We start from the raw sequence: 20,317 nt of genomic DNA on the forward strand, positions 1-20,317 counted from the left end.
TACAGCACAGTGCCGCAGTTGATCATGCAAATGGTTTGCCACATCAAAGAGCCTACGAATTAGCAATGAAAAGTGAAGGAATGGATGTAAGCGAACGAAATGATAAATTAAGCAACCTGCAGAAAGAAATGCTGCAAACTGATATTTTATCAGTTTGCGGCATTTCTTTCTGAAAACCATGACCACGAAAGATCTAAATTTAACAAGAAAAAAATTTGAGGTAGCATACTTTACTGCCAAAGAAGAGCTTGCGCTTAGCGTATACCCTAAAATACTACGTTTGGAAGAAAATCATAGTGTAGAGTTTGGCCAAGCATATAGAAATAAAATAACTTGTTGAACTTTTATTGATTACATTGGATTGAGTTTGTCAAATATTCTCAGAAATAAATTAAAAACACGAAATTACTTCAGTATTTTAATTGATGCATTAACAAATGTATCTGTAATTGAAAAAGAAGCCATATTTATTATCAGTTTTGATCCTACTCCAATAGGAAAGACCGAGATATGCGTTGAGTCAATCAGTCAATCCCTTGAATCAAAAGGTATCGAAAATTTTAAAACTAAATTAGTTGGTTTTGGTGCTGATGGCGCAGCTGTAAATAGAGAAAGTAGAACAAGTATAAATGTATTACTTCAGAAAGAAATTTCATGGGTAACTTTTGGTTGGTGTGTTACACATCGCCTTGAGTTAGCGTTAAAAGATAAGTTTGCACAAATAAAAGCGTTTAATGATATCAATAACATCATTTTGAAAATGTATAACATTTATAAAAAATCTCCAAAAAAGTTTCGACAGTTAGGAAAGCTTGTTGCTATCCTTGAAGAGGGTAATTCATTTAACATTGCAGATATTCGCTCCAAAAAAGCATCAGGTATATATTTTTTTAATTTTATCTATAAAAAATACTTTATAAAATAATATACTTTATTACATGCTAGTTTTTTATACAATAAAAGTTCTTTATAAAACAGTGTTTTGAGCAATAACAATTTTTTATAAAATAAAATACTTGTTCAATAATAAATAGGAACACGATGGATTGCACATAAAATTCAAGCTCTTGAGATGATTTTATACAAATATGGAGTATATATGGAACATCTTAAAAAACATGACTGCATACTTCAGTTTTACTCAAGCAGAAAGAGCAAAGTTTAAAGGGTATCATCAGCAGTGGAATCATGGACAAATACCTCTTTATATAGCATTATTTATAGAAGTTTTATCGCCAGCAAAGTTGTTATCTTTATCTTTTCAAAGCAACGAAATTGATTCCTTAGCATCATCTGGATTTATTGAACAAACTAAAAAACAGTTAAGTCGCTTAAAGAAAAAAGAATTTAATGATTTACCAACAGTAAAACGTTTCCTTGCAAAAGTAACAAACAACACTAAAAAAGTATTCATTCCAGGATGTTGAGTTTCATGACTTTACAAATGCACTAACTTTAGTTAAGAATTCAAAATCAATGATTGTAGCGTTAATTGCCGAATCCATAGAAGAGCGTTTGGAAACAAAAAATACGGTTCCTGATATGTATGGAATGTTAATCCTTAACACTGGTGGCTGGTTTCAAAATAACACCAATAATTCATTTGCTGATGATAACATCGAAAAATTGTATGACTTTTATAATATGCGGTTACATTATGCTGGCTTCACTGAGAGTGTAAATAATATGTTAGATGCTTGGCATAACTTAGTTGATTACACTGTCAAATATTTGGCACCAGATAAAACTGAGTACCGTAAAGTATAGTATCAAATTTTTTCAAGTTCTAGGAAAATGTATTGGAGTCCAGTTCTACTTCTTGTTGAATTGTTGTTCGTATTGCCTGTTTCGAAAGGTTGAGGGTCTTTTTTCTCTTATGAATAGAATAAACTGACACAAGAAATCGCTTAACTGAAAAACAGCTTAATAATTTAATTCAGGTGTGCACTGATGAAACAAATAGTGAAGAGTTTGATTTGAATCCTGCCATTGAATTATGGGCCGAAGATGCGTTGCGAAGGCCTACACAAAAAAGTTGAAAAATTTATTCAAAAAAAGAAAAAAAAACAACTATAAAAACATTAATTGATTTAAAATCATCACAAGACAATTCTTTAGATTTAAAATTGTCTTTCGATGAAACTTTGGATAATGAATCAGATGAAACATATCTTTAAAAGAACATTTTTAAGTTACATAAAACTTTGTTTTTTGTAACTTACGCATTTATTATAGTAGTATTACATAGAACGATACTTGATTAAGTATTCAATTTAAATTATTTTGATATTACAAAAAAATGTTTATTTTTTATTTTTTTTAAAAATAGAATACAAATAAAAATGGAATACGAGTTCGTTCATTTTAAAGCATCAAGTTATTGTTTTATTTACAAAGTTTTGTCATGCAGAATAATTGCTATGATAAAAATTTAAACCAAAGAAAAAAATTAAAATTTTGACCGCCCAAAAAAAACAATTGGTCGTCAATTTTATGTATTAGCCGGTCAGTTTGACCGCTCGCCTTTGATTTATTATTTTCCACGCTGTATATATATATATATATATATATATATATATATATATATATATATATATATATATATATATATATATATATACATTTCTGATGAATCTTTGATGATGAAACACAGTGTTAAATAGAAAAAATATTTGTTAAGTGATTTTCTACTAATATATAATTGCTCTGTTCTTTTAAGAACATTGAGCACTCTATTGTGTAGAATACTTTTTAAAGTTGTTTAAATAATTATATTTATTAAATATAATATTTAATAAATATAATTATTTTTCTACGACTTATTATAAAGTATTGAAATAAGCAATAAGTGTAGATATGGTTGGTGTGGAATAGACTTACCAAAACTTATATTGTACAGGTACTGGACAGCTAGTGAAATAATTTATATTGTATATATATTATATATAATAATATTATGTTATAAAAGTTATATTGCTAATAAAATATTTACTTCTTATTTTAATATAAATGATAAAAATAATGTTGTGAATTTTGAAAAAAGAAAAATATTGCTTTTATTTTAAGTCTTTTTGCTTAACTGTCCTGCAACTAACTCACTATTTAGAGTTTATTGATGAACAAATAAAATAAAGGTCAATATTATCAACTCCACAGTTTTGTGGAACCATCCCTTTACAATGCAATCACTGAAATAGTTTCTTTTTGATACTTTGACTGCGGCTATTTTTTTTGCATTCTGTTGTTCAAGTAATATTTATTTTGTATAGGGTTGATATTAATAGCTTTGTTTCTGGTGTGTGGAGTGTGGTGCAATTTATACATCAGCTTGACCTTCAAATAAGTTCCAGGTTTCTTATCTAGTAAGTAATGTGGCCTGAATTGAATTTTGAGATGCAAAAGATTTATCACATCAACACTACAAGGTGTATACATTTGTGTAGACAATTGTATTGTAGTTAAATTATCACCAGCAACTTGGTCAACTGGTCTATTAGTTGTTACTGACAGGGCAAATTCATGGTCTATTAACACATTAAGATGGTCAGGTGCAACACTTAGTCATTACTTAGATTGCTTATACTAATTGACATCTATATATACATGCTAAATAAATGTTAACATATATAAATATATATATATATATATATATGTGTGTGTGTGTGTGTGTGTGTGTGTGTGTGTGTGTGTGTGTGTGTGTGTGTGTGTGTGTATATATATATATATATAAAAATATAAAAAAAAATATATAAATATATATATATATATATATTTATGTATATATATATATATCTATATATATATATAATATATATATATATATATATATATATATATATATATATATGTTAAATATTGTTAAACTTTGAAAAGAATGGAGCAATTTTAGTTTTAAAGCATTTTCAACATTTTACATTTGTATTACAGACAAACAATATTTGATAATTTTAAATCTAACTGATTTTATATTATCTATTCAGCCCTCGGAATTAGGTCATACTTTTAGCGAAAAATTAGGCTGTTCTTTAATCTCTCCGCTCTTTTCTTGATTTATTGTAATGTCTAATCAAGCATGCAATGTAGACAAACCGAAATTGTAATTTTCTTTTTTATCAACCATACCTTATAATTTACCATTCATCTTTTTTGGTGCAGCACCACATAAAATAAAATTTAAAAAAGTGATAAAATATTTTATAATTTTATCATTTTTTTCAACTTTGTTTGTCTAAGCTGCATACAATTCATGCATTAAATGTTAGAATTACAGTAACACTGCCGTTAGAATTACAGTTACTAAGTTTTCTAAGCTTGAATTTTAAAACCTCTTTCAGGGCATAAGTACATTAGGGTTAGTTTCAATAACTCCTTGTAGTCTCCTCTGGGAAAAGTGTTTTTTTTTAGAGCAATCTCGCAATATTTTACAGCATCGAGTTTATGGATTTCTAAGAAAGTGGTAGCAATAGATTGAGTGTCTTTACTTTTAATGTCATTCCAGTTTAATTGGAACCGTTTAAACATTAGGTTTTCTGGAGATTTAGTTTTTCCACTGCACTGTCTTTCACAGAAGTGTTTTAGATGTAACTCATAAACATGCCTCCTGCAAGCCAGCTCTAGTAGAATTGAGTTTTGTTTATGACTAAACCTGACATTTGTACCAGAAAGTCTTCCTGTATTTGTAGCTGTTGTATCAAAACATAATCCTTTCACGTCATCACATATTCCATACTCATCCAGTATTTTAACTAAAGCATCGTATTGAGCTTGTCCAGTACCACGATCAATTGCTGGAATGCCAAGGAGCTTCATTTTACCATCAATATTTACCGAGACCGCAAATCGATCTCTTTTTGATTTTATACCTTCTGTGATGTCTTCGATAATTTTTCCATTAAAATGTGCTATTATGGGAAAAGTAGCTTTAGCGGTAGCAATTTTTACATTTTTCTTATATTGTTCAGCATTTTCCCGAATAGATTTTTTTTGAGCTCGCCAAATAGTTGAATGAGGCACTGAAAAATCAGCCACATTTCCGCCTGAACTTACGATTAAATCCGTACATACATGCACTAGATCTCTTGATGAAAAAATATCTTTAACAAAACCTTTCCTTAACTCTTGTTTTGCGTTACTTGGGCCGGGTTGCGATAAATCAAAAGAAATATTTGATTCTGTACTCACGTCACTGATATCTGAGAGAAGCTCAAGATCTGTAGTTGATTCGTCTATTTGGGGTAACTGTTTAATATTACAACTTTTTAAAGGCTTCTTATCTTTATTTACCGTTTTATATCTTATGTCTTTGCTCCCCAAAGTCATTAAACGACTGGACTTTTGGTCTTTTAAAAATTGGATATCAACATAGTATGAAAGTTTATCAAGGCTCGTTTTTTTTAAGATTTCCTTAATATTATCTTTACCAATCCAAAATACCTGCTCCCCCATCTTTTTGAATTCTTCCCTAGATTTCTCTGCTGCTTTAGAGTCTTTATTCTTACTTTTCTTTAATGTCTCCCAACTATCGATTAAACGAGTAATATTATTCCTGAAAAAATTAAGATAATACATTAAATAAAATAGAAATATTAACTTTAAGATGCACCTTATATTTTGCATTATTAAGCTATAATCCTCACGTAATAACAACTAAAAAAATTAGGTGCAGTGGTACTACAAAAAAACCTTAATCATCTACTAGCTTATTAAGTTCGAATGATTATACAAATTTATAATAACTATTTTATTATAAATTGAAATTATAAAACTTACCTTATAGATTTATCCGTTAATAATCCATCTTTATAACCTCCGTCTAACCATGGTTTTTTTACTGCAAAAAAATATAATTACCATTTATTATAGTAGTATTACATAGAGCGATACTTGATTAAGTATTCAATTTAAATTATTTTGATATTACAAAAAAATGTTTATTTTTTATTTTTTTTAAAAATAGAATACAAATAAAAATGGAATACGAGTTCGTTCATTTTAAAGTATCAAGTTATTGTTTTATTTACAAAGTTTTGTCATGCAGAATAATTGCTATGATAAAAATTTAAACCAAAGAAAAAAATTAAAATTTTGACCGCCCAAAAAAAACAATTGACCGTCAATTTTATGTATTAGGCGGTCAGTTTGACCGCTCGCCTTTGATTTATTATTTTCCACGCTGTATATATATATATATATATATATATATATATATATATATATATATATATATATATATATATATATATATATATATATATATATATATATACATTTCTGATGAATCTTTGATGATGAAACACAGTGTTAAATAGAAAAAATATTTGTTAAGTGATTTTCTACTAATATATAATTGCTCTGTTCTTTTAAGAACATTGAGCACTCTATTGTGTAGAATACTTTTTAAAGTTGTTTAAATATATATATATATATATATATATATATATATATATATATATATATATATATATATATATATATATATATATATATATATAATATATATATATATCTGTGTGTGTGTGTGTGTTTGTGTGTATATATATATATATATATATATTCATATGCACTTTTATGTCAACAAATAACATTGTTTTTTCCAATTTTCCAAATCTAAAATAAGATAAAACTTGCTTTGTTAGCAAGCAAAAATTTTCTGAAAAAAGCTTGGAACTTTAAAAAAACTGAACCAAGGGGCAGCCTAGTTTATCAAGGTTTTTGTTTTGGAGTTTTAGAGTTGAGAGAGGGTTATAACCACAAAAAAAGTATCCTCCTTGACTGTAGTAGCCTTTTTGGTCTTAAGATGGTGAATTAACATTTAAAAAAATTTTCTTTAGATTTTTAAGAAATCGAAAATAACTATACCAGTCATTTTCGACTTCTAAAGAATCTAAACAGACTAAGTAAATTAGAAAAAAAAACAACCAACAAACATTTTTTCATTAAAACTACTAATATCAAGAAAGATTTATTAGGTCTAAGATATGGATTCCGTTCAGTAAAGCCTAGAAACTTCTTAAAAATTGCATAAGAAAGTGGTAAATATTAATTGCATTATTAAAATTATATTCAAATTTGTATTATTATTTCTTTGTTTAGTTAGACAATTCAAAAATGGATTCTGAATGCAAAGAAGTTGCATTGGATGTAAGTTTGAAATCTTTTGTTTTATAATGCTTAAAGTAATTCATTCCTAAAAAGATGGTATGATCACTAATTAAATTTTTGTTCAAAATTTATTTCTAACGTTTTTTTTTCTCCCAAACTTTTCTAACATTCTTTTTTGTTTCAAACTTATTTCAAACATTTTTTTTTTGTTTCAAACTTATGTATAACATTCTTTTTGTTAAAAAAAACAAATTTGGAGTAATTAGAAGTAATATTATTATCACGAATATTCTTATTAATAAAAAATATTATTTGAAAAAAATATAAATAAATAAAATTTAAATGTTGTTTTGTTTTTATTAATTGTTAGTATTATGCATGTCATGTTTTTTTTTACTAGGTATATTCCATATCTGATAATAAATGGCGCCTTGAAAAGGATTGGTTTGTAACTTTTAAATATCATATTTTGTATTAATTGCTTTGAACTTTAAGTTGTTAGATTTTTTAAAAATCTATACCAAATAACATTAATTGAAAATTTAAGACAAAAGAAGAAATATTTTGAGTAAGTTGATTTAATTTACTGAGAAAAACTATTTTAGTTGTAAATAAAAACAATAGGTTTTTATTTACAAACAAACAATAGAAGTTCCATGATTTGAGTATATATATATATATATATATATATATATATATATATATATATATATATATATATATATATATATATATATATATATATATACATATATATATATGTATATGTATATATATATATATATATATATATATATATATATATATATATATATATATATGTATATATATATATAAATACTCAAATCATGGAACTTCTAAAAGTTCCATGATTTATTCTAAAAGTTCTACAATTTATTCTGTCCCATGGAACTTCTAAAAGTCCCATGGGGCATAAAATAGCTTATCAAGCTAAATAAAATTACTATATTGTGGCATCTGTATTTTGCAAACTGGATGAAAGTAAAGAATATGTGCTGCCTACTTTATGAGTTTCAGTCTCACTCAACAGCTAAAACCCCATGGTGTATATGCAGCCTGTTGCCCATAGAGTATATAAGTTAGTAAAGCCTCGTGGAGTGGGGAGCTATATAGAACCAGATAGGTCAGGGTTCCATGTCTGAGGCAACAGCAAAGTGTTGGTTTTAACACTTTTGTAATGGCAATTAAATATTGCAAGACCAATCTAGATCTGGCAGACCAATGGAGTTATTTTTTAGGCATTTAAAGTACCTAATCAAAACCCATTTAAAGCTAACTATGCACTATTTTGCAAATGAACTTGGATGCATTGACGATGTTATAAAATACCATGCACGTGGTGTTTTGTGCCCGTAAAAATAACATTTTATTTTTACGGGCACGAAACACCACGTTGGGTGATTTTCTTAATGATATGAATATATGTATGAATAGTATATATGATATATGTATATATTATATAGATGATATAGGATGTTTTAGTGATTGAAGTGGTTAGCTTACTGCGCTTCCGAAGTGCATCTCAGGGGTTCAAGTCCTATTGCTTGTACAATAAATCTTTTTTTTTAAATCTTTTCCAATTTTCTAAAGTACAAAATAAAACATTTTGAAGTTCTATTGATATAACATATACATAACATTTATGAAGATTACATATACATAACATTTATAAAGATAATATATACATAACATTTATAAAGATAACATATATATAACATTTATAAAGATAATATATACATAAGATTTATAAAGATAACATATACATAACATTTATAAAGATAACATATACATAACATTTATATAGATGATATATACATAACATTTATAAAGATAGCATATACATAACATTTATAAAGATAACATATACATAACATTTATATAGATGATATATACATAACATTTATAAAGATAGCATATACATAACATTTATAAAAATAATGTTTTTAAAAAAGTCAACCTTGCTAATCTTTTGTTTCATAAGCAATTGTTGGTAGATTTATTATATAGTTATTTCTTATGTTGATTTAGTAATAAATAACACAGGTAAACAAAAAAAAAAATTTTCGTTGAGTTGCATATTTGAAATTAAAATAGCGTTACTCATTTTCATTTCAAATATTCAAACATTTCAAATTTTTTACCATCATGTCAAGTTTTAAAGATATTTGGGTTCAAATCTTTAGTATTTGGGGTAAAGTCTAGGTAGTCTAGGTAGTCTAGAAATTTGATAAAGATGGATAAAAATTTTGACAAAATAAAACTTAATGACAATAACAACCCGTCAATAAATCGCATTTTAATCGATCACTTGGATCAACCATCAACAAAAGGTACCATTATTCCAGCAAAAGAAAAGCTTCATATGAAATTTACAAATCTCAGTGCAAGTATTTATGGTAAAGAAATACTGAACTAGTGCAGTGAATTTTCATTTTTTATTTTTAGTTATCAAAAAAATATACTTTTTTCATTTTTAGTTAAAAAGTTCATTTTTTCTGCAATAAACTATAAAATAATAGCTTTTTAATAAAATGATTATTATTTTTGAAATTTTTATATAGTTTCACTACTTTTGAGACCCAACATGACATACTTTTGAAAAACTGTTTTTTATATAATATTAGGGAGTCATTAGATTTTCAAAGATCTTGGGGCACCTTAAGATAATTTTCTGAAGCATTTATATTTTTTCAGAGTATTTAAGAAATGAATGAACAACTTTTGCACACCCAGGCCAAATGAGTTCTAAAAAAAATGAAAATTCACCTAGTAAAGTCCCTAATATTTTTTGGAAAAAAGTTATTCAAAAATATGTCAACCTGGGTCTCAAAAGAAACGTATTTTCATAGAGATTTTAGAAAACATAAATAATTTTTCTTAAAATTTATTGACAAAAAATTTGTGTGAAAAAATGCTTAAGACTCTTACCAATACAAAAAGTACTCATTTTTATTACAAACGAATAACATTTTTAAAATTTGTATGAAAATACGCATCTTTTGAGACCCAGGTTGACATACTTTTAAATAATTTTTTTTTCAACAATATTAGGGACTTTACCCCAAATGCTAAAGATTTGAACCCAAATATCTTTACAACTTGACATGATGGTGAAAATTGAGTTGCATATTTGAAATCAAAATGAGAAACGCTATGCAAAAAACAAATTGTTTTTTGTATAGCGTTTTTAATTGCGCACCTATGCAGAAGGATATGGGGAGGGAGGGGTGTTGAAAGGATACAAGTGCATACAAGGGGTTGCAAAATCAGCGGTTTTACTGCGTACGTACTATATTAATGATATAATCATTTCATTATTAGCTGGTTAAGCTAGTTGTTTTATAGTTAAAATGTTGTCATTTCATAGTTAACATGCAAATTATCATAAATATGCACTAATAAAGTTATTATAAATTTATTAGTTTGCAAATACATGTATACTTTTTTTTTAATCTAAATACATGTTTTTATGATGCATTGCATGTGCAAAAAGTCAAATTTGTCAACAGCTTATTAGACAACATACAGCTTATTAGACAACAAAAGCAGATGAGGCTGCTGTATTATGCTTCTGTGAGTGAAAACATGCTCCTCTTGAGCACTAGAGGAAGGCAACACCAAGATCCTAAAAATTACACAGAATGAAGGAAAAGTTTCCATGTTTGTTGTTCAGAATTTTTTTAAACATTTTTTTACGTTTTTAGAAATTTTAAAGAAATTTGTTGAGCATATGTCATGATAGAAATACTTATGTTATTAATGTGCTTAAGTAATTAGTTAAGTCTGCACATTCAACACACATTAGTTTTCTTCTTTCATAGGAAAAAAGATTTTACATTCAAACTTTTATTTTCTTTAAAATTAATTAATGAGTCAAGGGTCTTAAAAGGTTGTGAATGATCTAAAAAAAGATTTAATGAAAACGTAATAATAAAAAATAATAAAATTAGTCTGTTAATAATAACACTACACTACTTTTTCAAACATGTATTCTAAATATTATTTAGACAGGTACTAATATCCAAACGGCTGATAAATAGCGGTTCGCGCAAGGGCTACTGAAGCGTTTAAAATTTTTTTAAAGTTATTTTCTTTTTTTTTCATAACTTTAAAAGGTAGAATATTTAATAAATATAATTATTTTTCTACGACTTATTATAAAGTATTGAAATAAGCAATAAGTGTAGATATGGTTGGTGTGGAATAGACTTACCAAAACTTATATTGTACAGGTACTGGACAGCTAGTGAAATAATTTATATTGTATATATATTATATATAATAATATTATGTTATAAAAGTTATATTGCTAATAAAATATTTACTTCTTATTTTAATATAAATGATAAAAATAATGTTGTGAATTTTGAAAAAAGAAAAATATTGCTTTTATTTTAAGTCTTTTTGCTTAACTGTCCTGCAACTAACTCACTATTTAGAGTTTATTGATGAACAAATAAAATAAAGGTCAATATTATCAACTCCACAGTTTTGTGGAACCATCCCTTTACAATGCAATCACTGAAATAGTTTCTTTTTGATACTTTGACTGCGGCTATTTTTTTTGCATTCTGTTGTTCAAGTAATATTTATTTTGTATAGGGTTGATATTAATAGCTTTGTTTCTGGTGTGTGGAGTGTGGTGCAATTTATACATCAGCTTGACCTTCAAATAAGTTCCAGGTTTCTTATCTAGTAAGTAATGTGGCCTGAATTGAATTTTGAGATGCAAAAGATTTATCACATCAACACTACAAGGTGTATACATTTGTGTAGACAATTGTATTGTAGTTAAATTATCACCAGCAACTTGGTCAACTGGTCTATTAGTTGTTACTGACAGGGCAAATTCATGGTCTATTAACACATTAAGATGGTCAGGTGCAACACTTAGTCATTACTTAGATTGCTTATACTAATTGACATCTATATATACATGCTAAATAAATGTTAACATATATATATATTTATATATATATATCTGTGTGTGTGTGTGTGTGTGTGTGTGTGTGTGTGTGTGTGTGTGTGTGTGTGTGTGTGTGTGTGTGTGTGTGTATATATATATATATATATATATATATATATATGTGTGTATATATATATATATATATATATATATATATATATATATATATATATATATATATATATATATATATATATATATATGTTAAATATTGTTAAACTTTGAAAAGAATGGAGCAATTTTAGTTTTAAAGCATTTTCAACATTTTACATTTGTATTACAGACAAACAATATTTGATAATTTTAAATCTAACTGATTTTATATTATCTATTCAGCCCTCGGAATTAGGTCATACTTTTAGCGAAAAATTAGGCTGTTCTTTAATCTCTCCGCTCTTTTCTTGATTTATTGTAATGTCTAATCAAGCATGCAATGTAGACAAACCGAAATTGTAATTTTCTTTTTTATCAACCATACCTTATAATTTACCATTCATCTTTTTTGGTGCAGCACCACATAAAATAAAATTTAAAAAAGTGATAAAATATTTTATAATTTTATCATTTTTTTCAACTTTGTTTGTCTAAGCTGCATACAATTCATGCATTAAATGTTAGAATTACAGTAACACTGCCGTTAGAATTACAGTTACACTGCCGACCTAGAAGTGCTAGAGGTCGGCAAAAAATTGCCGACCTCGTTTCTATGTTTTATGGTAAAACCTTTGTAACAAATCTTTTTTTGGTGACCTGATAACGACCCCTATCAGATTAAGGTTGGCAAATTATTGCCAATCTCGTTTTTCCTGATTCCAAGCCTTTTTTTGATAAATACATTTTTTTAACTAAATATTAAAATAAAGTTTTTACAAAAGAGAAAGTAAGCTTTCTCTTTTGTAAAAACTTTTGCAAAAATAAAAAAAATCTAAATATCTTTAAGAATATAACATTAAGATAAAGAGTAAATATCTCAAACATTACCAAATCTTTGCTCTCTCTTTATAAAATTTTAAAGAGTTTTAAATTTTTTTGCTTGACTGGAGAATAACTATAACTGGTACAGATAAAATCTTAAGCGTCTTAAAACATATTCACCCAACATTGTCATAATTTAAATAGCATGACAACATTTTCTCTGGTACAACCCATGGAATTAAAAGTAGATAAACATAAAATATTGATGAAATAATATGCTTTCAAACATCACATCAAAAATTTATCATATTTTATTTGATCATATTTTGAAATTATGTCACAAAATTTAAAATTTTAAACTTTTCATTGTTAAATTCTCTTTTACATTTTTTCGCTATTAAAAAAAAAACCCACATCAACTGAAGGTTTTTCAGTTGATGTGGGTTTTTATTTTTACACCATGGTGTACCCAATGGCGGTAATGAAATTAGCACTTGAGCTAAATCACTACCTCAAAACGTTCGAAGAAAATAATGCTTTCTCTGGGCAACAAACATGGAGACTTTTTTTTCACTGCTTTTAGTTTTTAAGATCGTTGTTGAATAAGGTGCTGACAAGACTTTTTGAACATGCATCATAAAAACATGAATTTAAAAAAAGTCTACATGCATTTGAAAACTAATAAATTTACAGTACTTTATTAGTGCATATTTTAACCTGCATGTTAACTATGAAATGACTTAACTAGCATTTTAACTATGACATGATTATATCATTTATATAGTACGTACGCAGTAAAACCGTTTGTTTAGCACTTCTCCATTGTTTGCATCTGTACGCTTTCCCTAAACCCTCTGCGAACCCCTTCCCCTAAACCCTCTGCGTAGGTGCGCATTATTTTTTAATAAATCAGCATAAGAAATAATTATATAATAAATCTACCAATTAACAATTGCGTGTGTAAAAAAAGATTATCTATTATATGCAATATATTCTGCACGATTATATGCATTATCTTATTTGTTATTATGATTAAATGGTATCTTTAGTGCACTTTATTTAACTAAGTTGCTCCGGTGTCTTATATTTCCAAAGACTATAAATGTTATTAATTTTAAGGTGATATTACTTTTTAGGCAGCTTGTGGGAGGAGATGTGACTTTGGCATTAGTATCAGAGCTTATCATTGGCAAAACATTTCAAAGTCTTATTGACTTTGATAATCATTTGGATGACATTTCTCAAGATTGGCTGAACATTCCAATAAATAAACTTGTCGAATTGACGACTAGCTAATATTCTCCAAGATTCGGTTTTTAAAGGTTTTGGCAGAAAAACGTATTCTACTCTATTTCAGATTTTCATGAGCAAATTCTGGAATTTTGGCTAAAATTTTTATAAAATTTAATAAGACAAAAGAACTTTAACATATGAAAATATGACATATATGAAAATATATTGACACCGTTGATCACTGGATTTTCTTAAAAAAGCTAATATAGGGTAATCAATTAAGTATCTTATGCATTAATAAAAATTAATGAGCAAAATAAAAAATGTGGGATATTGAATATTTTGTGTGGAGTACCTCGTTAATTAACCCTAGGTCCGCTTTTATTTTTAATCTGTATAAATGATTTTAATAATGCATCACTGAAACTTAATTCCATCACGCTTGCAGACGATACAAATCTTCTTTTACTTATTATCAATGCAATGGACTTTTTATATATTTTTTTTGTCTAATAGAAATACAATAGATAAATAGAAATACAATAGACGTTAAAAATCTTACAATAGACAGTAAAAAAAAAAATTTTTATCGTTTATTGTCTAACACAAGTTAATTAGATGCGAATATCGAAGTAAAATTAGATTGTTTTAGAACAAACTTTTACTAATTGTTGAGAAAGCACAATATACTTTGTTTTATAAAAAATCGCATGAAAAAAAACATTCCTCTAAAATTGTCAGCACTTATGAGTAATAAACAAATTTAAATATTCTTAGTTTTTTGGAGTTCTTCTTGATGAACATTTATCATAACCCCAACACAAAATATACAATAAAAATTAGTTAAACCGTCGCTATGACGTATCAAATTTGTAAGTTCAACAAGAGCTTATTTAATTCTACTTATTTTATTGTTATCTATACAAATATTACGTGAACAAAATTGAAACGTTTTTGATTTACAAAAACATGATGTAGGATTATTTACAACAAAAAACATGGTAATGATAAACATGCGAAATAAATATTTATTATGCATTCGTGCATTTATGCATGTACGTAATGATAATAGAAATAAAATAATAAATGACGCACATTAGCTAGGCACTACAGAAATTCTAAATTGATTCAGTGCTATTTTAAGTAGTTGCTACTGTCTTTAAGTAGTAACCATAACTACTAGGTTACTAAGCAAAATCAACTTTTGAAACTTTATATCTTTATTCCGAAATTTAAACATGTCAAATGTATGCTTAGAGTTACTTAGTTAAGATGACCTAACCAATATATGTGGTAGAGTAATATTTACCCGGTTAACATAATTCTTTCAAATGTATCAGAGCCAATGATTATGTTGCCTTAAATAGTTAAGTTATGAGAGGTTTAGTTTAAATCATTATTTTTATTCTTAACATGATAAGTTTAAAGGTTTAAGATAAAACAAAGATGGGAGGTTAAAAACAAAAAAGATACAAATTTCCCTTCTACACTCGGTTAAGATATTGTCACGGTAATTGGTCAGAAAGAAGTCGTGGTCCCCGTGTATCTAACTCCTCAAAAGAGGAGCGTTAGGGTTATGTGCTTTTGGATATTTGAACAAAGTTTGCGTATCTATACGAAAGCTGGAACTGTCAGTCTAAGGGAAAAAGCAAGCAAGTATTAACATCAACCATAAGTTGTGGATTTACGCAAAAATAGACTGATATCTAGAGAGAAGTTCAAAGATTAAAGGTTACGGGGGCAAGAAAAAATTAAAAGTTTTTTTATTTCTTTATTAAATATACGGTGACTTCTTAATAAATTTTATTTACATATTCTTATATTTAATCTTTTAATAATTTAAAGTTATTGAATACTCATAGTTAAAAGTTGTTTAAAATTATATTTTCAGGAAGATATATATAACTACTTAGATTTTTTGTTAGTGAGTTAATTTTGTTAAAGTAGGTTTATTAGGATAGGAAAAGGGGATCCAAGTATCGATTCATGGTATAGGTCGGTGGTAGATTCCCCACTATTAAAATACACACTGATCCAATCCCAGCGAAACAAACAAGCTAAATAATCTTTAACCCGCCTCAACTAAAGCTGGGTAAACCGTAGCTCCCTTTAGTAAGTATATCCTACGGACATACCTTAACCGACACTTCACATAAGGGCCAGAGGATTCACTGTTAGGGTTATTCGAAAGTTACTCAAACGCATAATGTATAATAAGCTTAACAGCTACTTAACGGTAAACAACATGTTGTTCAACAAGCAATTTGGTTTTTAAAAAAATCACTCAACCGATTACGCTTTGACCGAGCTAGTAACCCATGTAATAAATGCCTTCATTGATGATTGTTTGACATTAGGAGTTTAAAGCCTTTGACACCGTCAACCATGTCATTCTTTTTAAAAAACAATAGTTTACTCTGGTTTAAAGAATATTTATCAAGCAAAAAATAGTTTATACAATATGAAACAGGTAAAACGTCCAAAAATATATTGAGATGTGGAGTTCCTTAAGGCTTTATTTTAGGGCCGCTATTATTTTCACTTAATATAAATAATTTATCTTTTACATCAAACTTATTAAATTTTATTTTATTTGCGGATGACTCTAACCTATTTTATTCACATAGGGATATTAAAACGCTTGTTACAGTGGTTAATGAAGAGTTAAAGAAAGTAAACCAATGGTTTACATGTAATAAACTATCGCTTAACGTATTAAAAACTAAGTATATACTATTTAATAAACAAAATAAAACAGATAATCTTCCCCTAAATTACCTGATCTGAAAAAAAATAAAATAAATATTACTTGACAAAAATCTGTAAACTTCTTAGGTGTTATTTTAGATAAAAATTTATCTTGGAAGACTCATATAAGCTCTCTGGAAAGAAAACTTTCAAGGAATATTGCAATAATGTATAAAGCAAAACCATTCTTAAACATTAGGTCTTTAAAAAATTTATATTTTTCTTTTATACATAGTTATTTAACTTTTGTTATATTGAATGAAATGTTGTATGGCAAAGCACAAAATACCCAAAGTTAAAAAAAATTTAATCAAAATAAAAGCATGCTTGCAGAATTGTATTTGAAGCAACAAGAAATGTGCCTTGCGAGCCACTCCTAAATAAGCTTGGATCATTAAACGTGTACAAAATTAATATATATTTAGTCTTACAATTCATGTATAAAATAAAACACGAACTATCTCCAACAATATTTAATCAATACTTTAGTAAAATAAGCCATAAATACCCCACCAGATTTTCCGAAAAAAATTTTGTAACTCCAAAATTTAATCTAGAGTTATGTTCTTATTCTATTCAGTATTAGGGACCTTTTTTATGGAAAAGTTTTAAACAGACAGTTCATAATAAAAAACAAACATTTCCGCAATTCAAAACTAATTTAGAATATCATTTAGTAAATATGGATTTTAAAATTCTAAATATTGCCAGCCTTTTTTAGAAGCTATCAAAATAAATTTATAATGATTCATTAACTTAAACAACTTTAACATGTTAACTACCAAAAAACTAAAAATAAGAAGAAAATCAACTATGATCATCAATTAAGAACATCAACAACAAGAAAATCAACTATGATCATCAATTAAGAACATCAATGTCTTTATCGCACTTCTTTAAAAATGTCTACTTTTGAATATTTTGTCTTGAAGTTTATAAAGTTTTATTTTTTTGTTTCATTTAATCTACAGTATCTTTTTGTAAATTATTTTATATTTATTTTATTTTTGACACTTTTAAATATTTTATGCTATTGTGGATGGAACTTTATTCATTTCATTATAAAAATGACAATACGAGGCGATATGTATATATATGTATGCGTGTATGTGTCATGTGCGTATGTGTGTATGTATATACACATATACACATATATATTTATACATTTTATATCTTTCTTAACTAAGTTTACTTTAAATTTTTTTAATACTTTTTTGTTTCTTAACTTTTTGACTTACCTACTTACGTTTAGTAATACTTGACGTTTTGTAAAGATTTTTTTAACATTTTACGGGCTTGTAAAATACGATTGTAATGGGGCTAGGTAAAAAGGCTAATTAATGCCTTCTTCTTGCTCCAGACATTTCCTTTTGTTATATTTGTACGTTGTATATAATCTTAACGGCGAAATAAACTACTACTAAAAAATAGTAGGTGATGGCTATAATTATAAATCGATGCTGAATATGAATATTTATTAGCATTTTTTAAAAACTTTGTCTACGATCTGAGTTCGAGCATTTTCTTACAACAGTAAAAACTCTAAATGAAATGGCAGCTCATTTGCCGGGCCTAAGCCATTTTTAATTTAGGGCCCCTCAACCTACGTTCAAAGAAGAAGGGTTAAGAGGGGAGAAGAAAAAGTAAAGAAATTCTTTGCTGAAAATCTGAACATCAAAAGAGAAGTCAAAATTGAACAAGCGCGCAAAGCTAGAGTTTTGAATAATAATCGCAAACGAACAATTGTTTTGAAACTGCACGACTTCGTGAACAAAAAAGCAATCACTGATAACGCATCGAAACTAAAAGGTACCAATATTTTTATTAATGAAGATAATTATAGCACTGCTAGAAAAATTTGAAAAGAGTTATTTTCTAAGGCAAAAATTCATAGGCAAACTGGCTTTTATTCTAAGAAGACAATTTAATAAATAACACAAATATTTTTCAAGAAACTCAAAGGAATTTAATGTAAAGACCGTATTTTGATCCTTATGAGTTTAAGAGAAAAAAAGAAAAAAGCTGATTTTCTATATTACAAATAAATATTAGGAGCATAAACCAAAACTTTGACAAGTTTAAAGAATTCTTAAATATTATAAATTACACGTTTGACGCCATATCTCTTTTAGAGGCCTCTCGGTGTAGTTAAGGTGATTTACAAATTATTCGAATTATTTTATTTGGAATTAGCATGATTTTATTAGTGTATTATGTTCAAACAAGAGCTTTAGAGGTTAAAATTTTTTTTGCTTCAGGTTTTTAATATTTAAGGAAACTTTTCTTTTTTTTTACATAATTTTCAGAAACTCTTTACTACCTCTAATATTGAATCTAAAGAACAGCGTTTTGGAGTCTTAAGATCACTTTCGCTCATCAACGTTAACATGAATTTAGTTGAAATCTTTTGAAAAAGTACCTTAACCCACTATAGATCCTAGTTCTAATCGGTTCTGACGTATATAAACTATATATAGTTGTCAAAATACAATATTTCTATCAACTTTCACAAAAAAAGTACTAGAATTCCGACCAAGGAAAAGCTTATAATTAAGAAAAATTGCCAATAAACAATCAGAACAGATCATATTCTCTCTATATTTGTATATTCTGTTTAATAGAATATACAAATATTTTCATGATAATAATCTACTTTACATAAATCAATTTGGTTTCAAATAAGATAACTCAACTGAACATGGAATTATCCAATTTGTACGTGAAATCTTAAAACTATTTGAAAAATCACAATATATACAAGGAATTTTTATTGACCTATCAAAAGCTTTTGATACAATCGATTACCATATTTTGATTTATAAACTCAAATACTACGGAAAAAAAAATTAAATCTTAAAATAGTTTAAAAGTTATCTATCTAAACAAAAACAATTTGTACTATTTAACAATGATTAATATCATTGTTAAATAGTACAAATTAATATAACCTGTGGAGTCCCACAAGGTTCAAATCTTAGACCTCTCCTTTTTTTAATTTATATAAATGACTTAAATAAAGCTTCAAAACTAACGAGCATTATGTATGCAGATGATAAAAACTCATTCCTTCCTAACTATGATATCGCTAAACTTTTTAAAACAGTGAACGAAGAACTCAAGCATATATCTAATTGGTTCAAGTGGAATAAGTAAACCTTGAATACTAATAAAACAAAATGCGTTTTATTTCATTCGATTACAAAAAAGCGTTTTCTCTCATCAAAATTATCAAACAAACTTTAATCAGTTTTGTATTACCTATCGAGCGCCACACCTTTGGAATAAAATTGTTTTGCCGAATTTTAATGTTGAAGTTCCTATTACTTTATGCCT

General features: G+C 26.9%; 2 protein-coding genes across 2 annotated transcripts in view; one reads left to right on the top strand and one right to left on the bottom strand.

The window, feature by feature from the left end:
* The window catches only part of LOC136072137 (ER membrane protein complex subunit 8-like), a 39,785-nt gene extending 25,311 nt beyond the window's left edge, over positions 1 to 14,474 (top strand). Inside the window, exons 4-6 of the mRNA XM_065820635.1 lie at positions 7,093 to 7,140; positions 7,502 to 7,545; positions 14,140 to 14,474. Coding sequence (XP_065676707.1) covers positions 7,093 to 7,140; positions 7,502 to 7,545; positions 14,140 to 14,299 — 252 coding nt within the window. The 3' untranslated portion in view covers positions 14,300 to 14,474. The remainder of the gene's footprint in view (positions 1 to 7,092; positions 7,141 to 7,501; positions 7,546 to 14,139) is intronic.
* LOC136092415 (uncharacterized) lies at positions 3,939 to 5,845 on the bottom strand. The gene is made up of 2 exons (XM_065820634.1): positions 5,770 to 5,845; positions 3,939 to 5,545 (listed from the first exon to the last, which is right to left on the bottom strand). The coding sequence occupies exon 2, from the start codon at positions 5,443 to 5,445 to the stop codon at positions 4,306 to 4,308; it is 1,140 nt and encodes a 379-aa protein (XP_065676706.1). The 5' UTR covers positions 5,446 to 5,545; positions 5,770 to 5,845; the 3' UTR covers positions 3,939 to 4,305.
* Positions 14,475 to 20,317: the final 5,843 nt, after the last annotated feature.

Source organism: Hydra vulgaris, chromosome 15, assembly GCF_038396675.1.
Source record: "Hydra vulgaris chromosome 15, alternate assembly HydraT2T_AEP".
NCBI classification, from domain to species: domain Eukaryota; kingdom Metazoa; phylum Cnidaria; class Hydrozoa; order Anthoathecata; family Hydridae; genus Hydra; species Hydra vulgaris.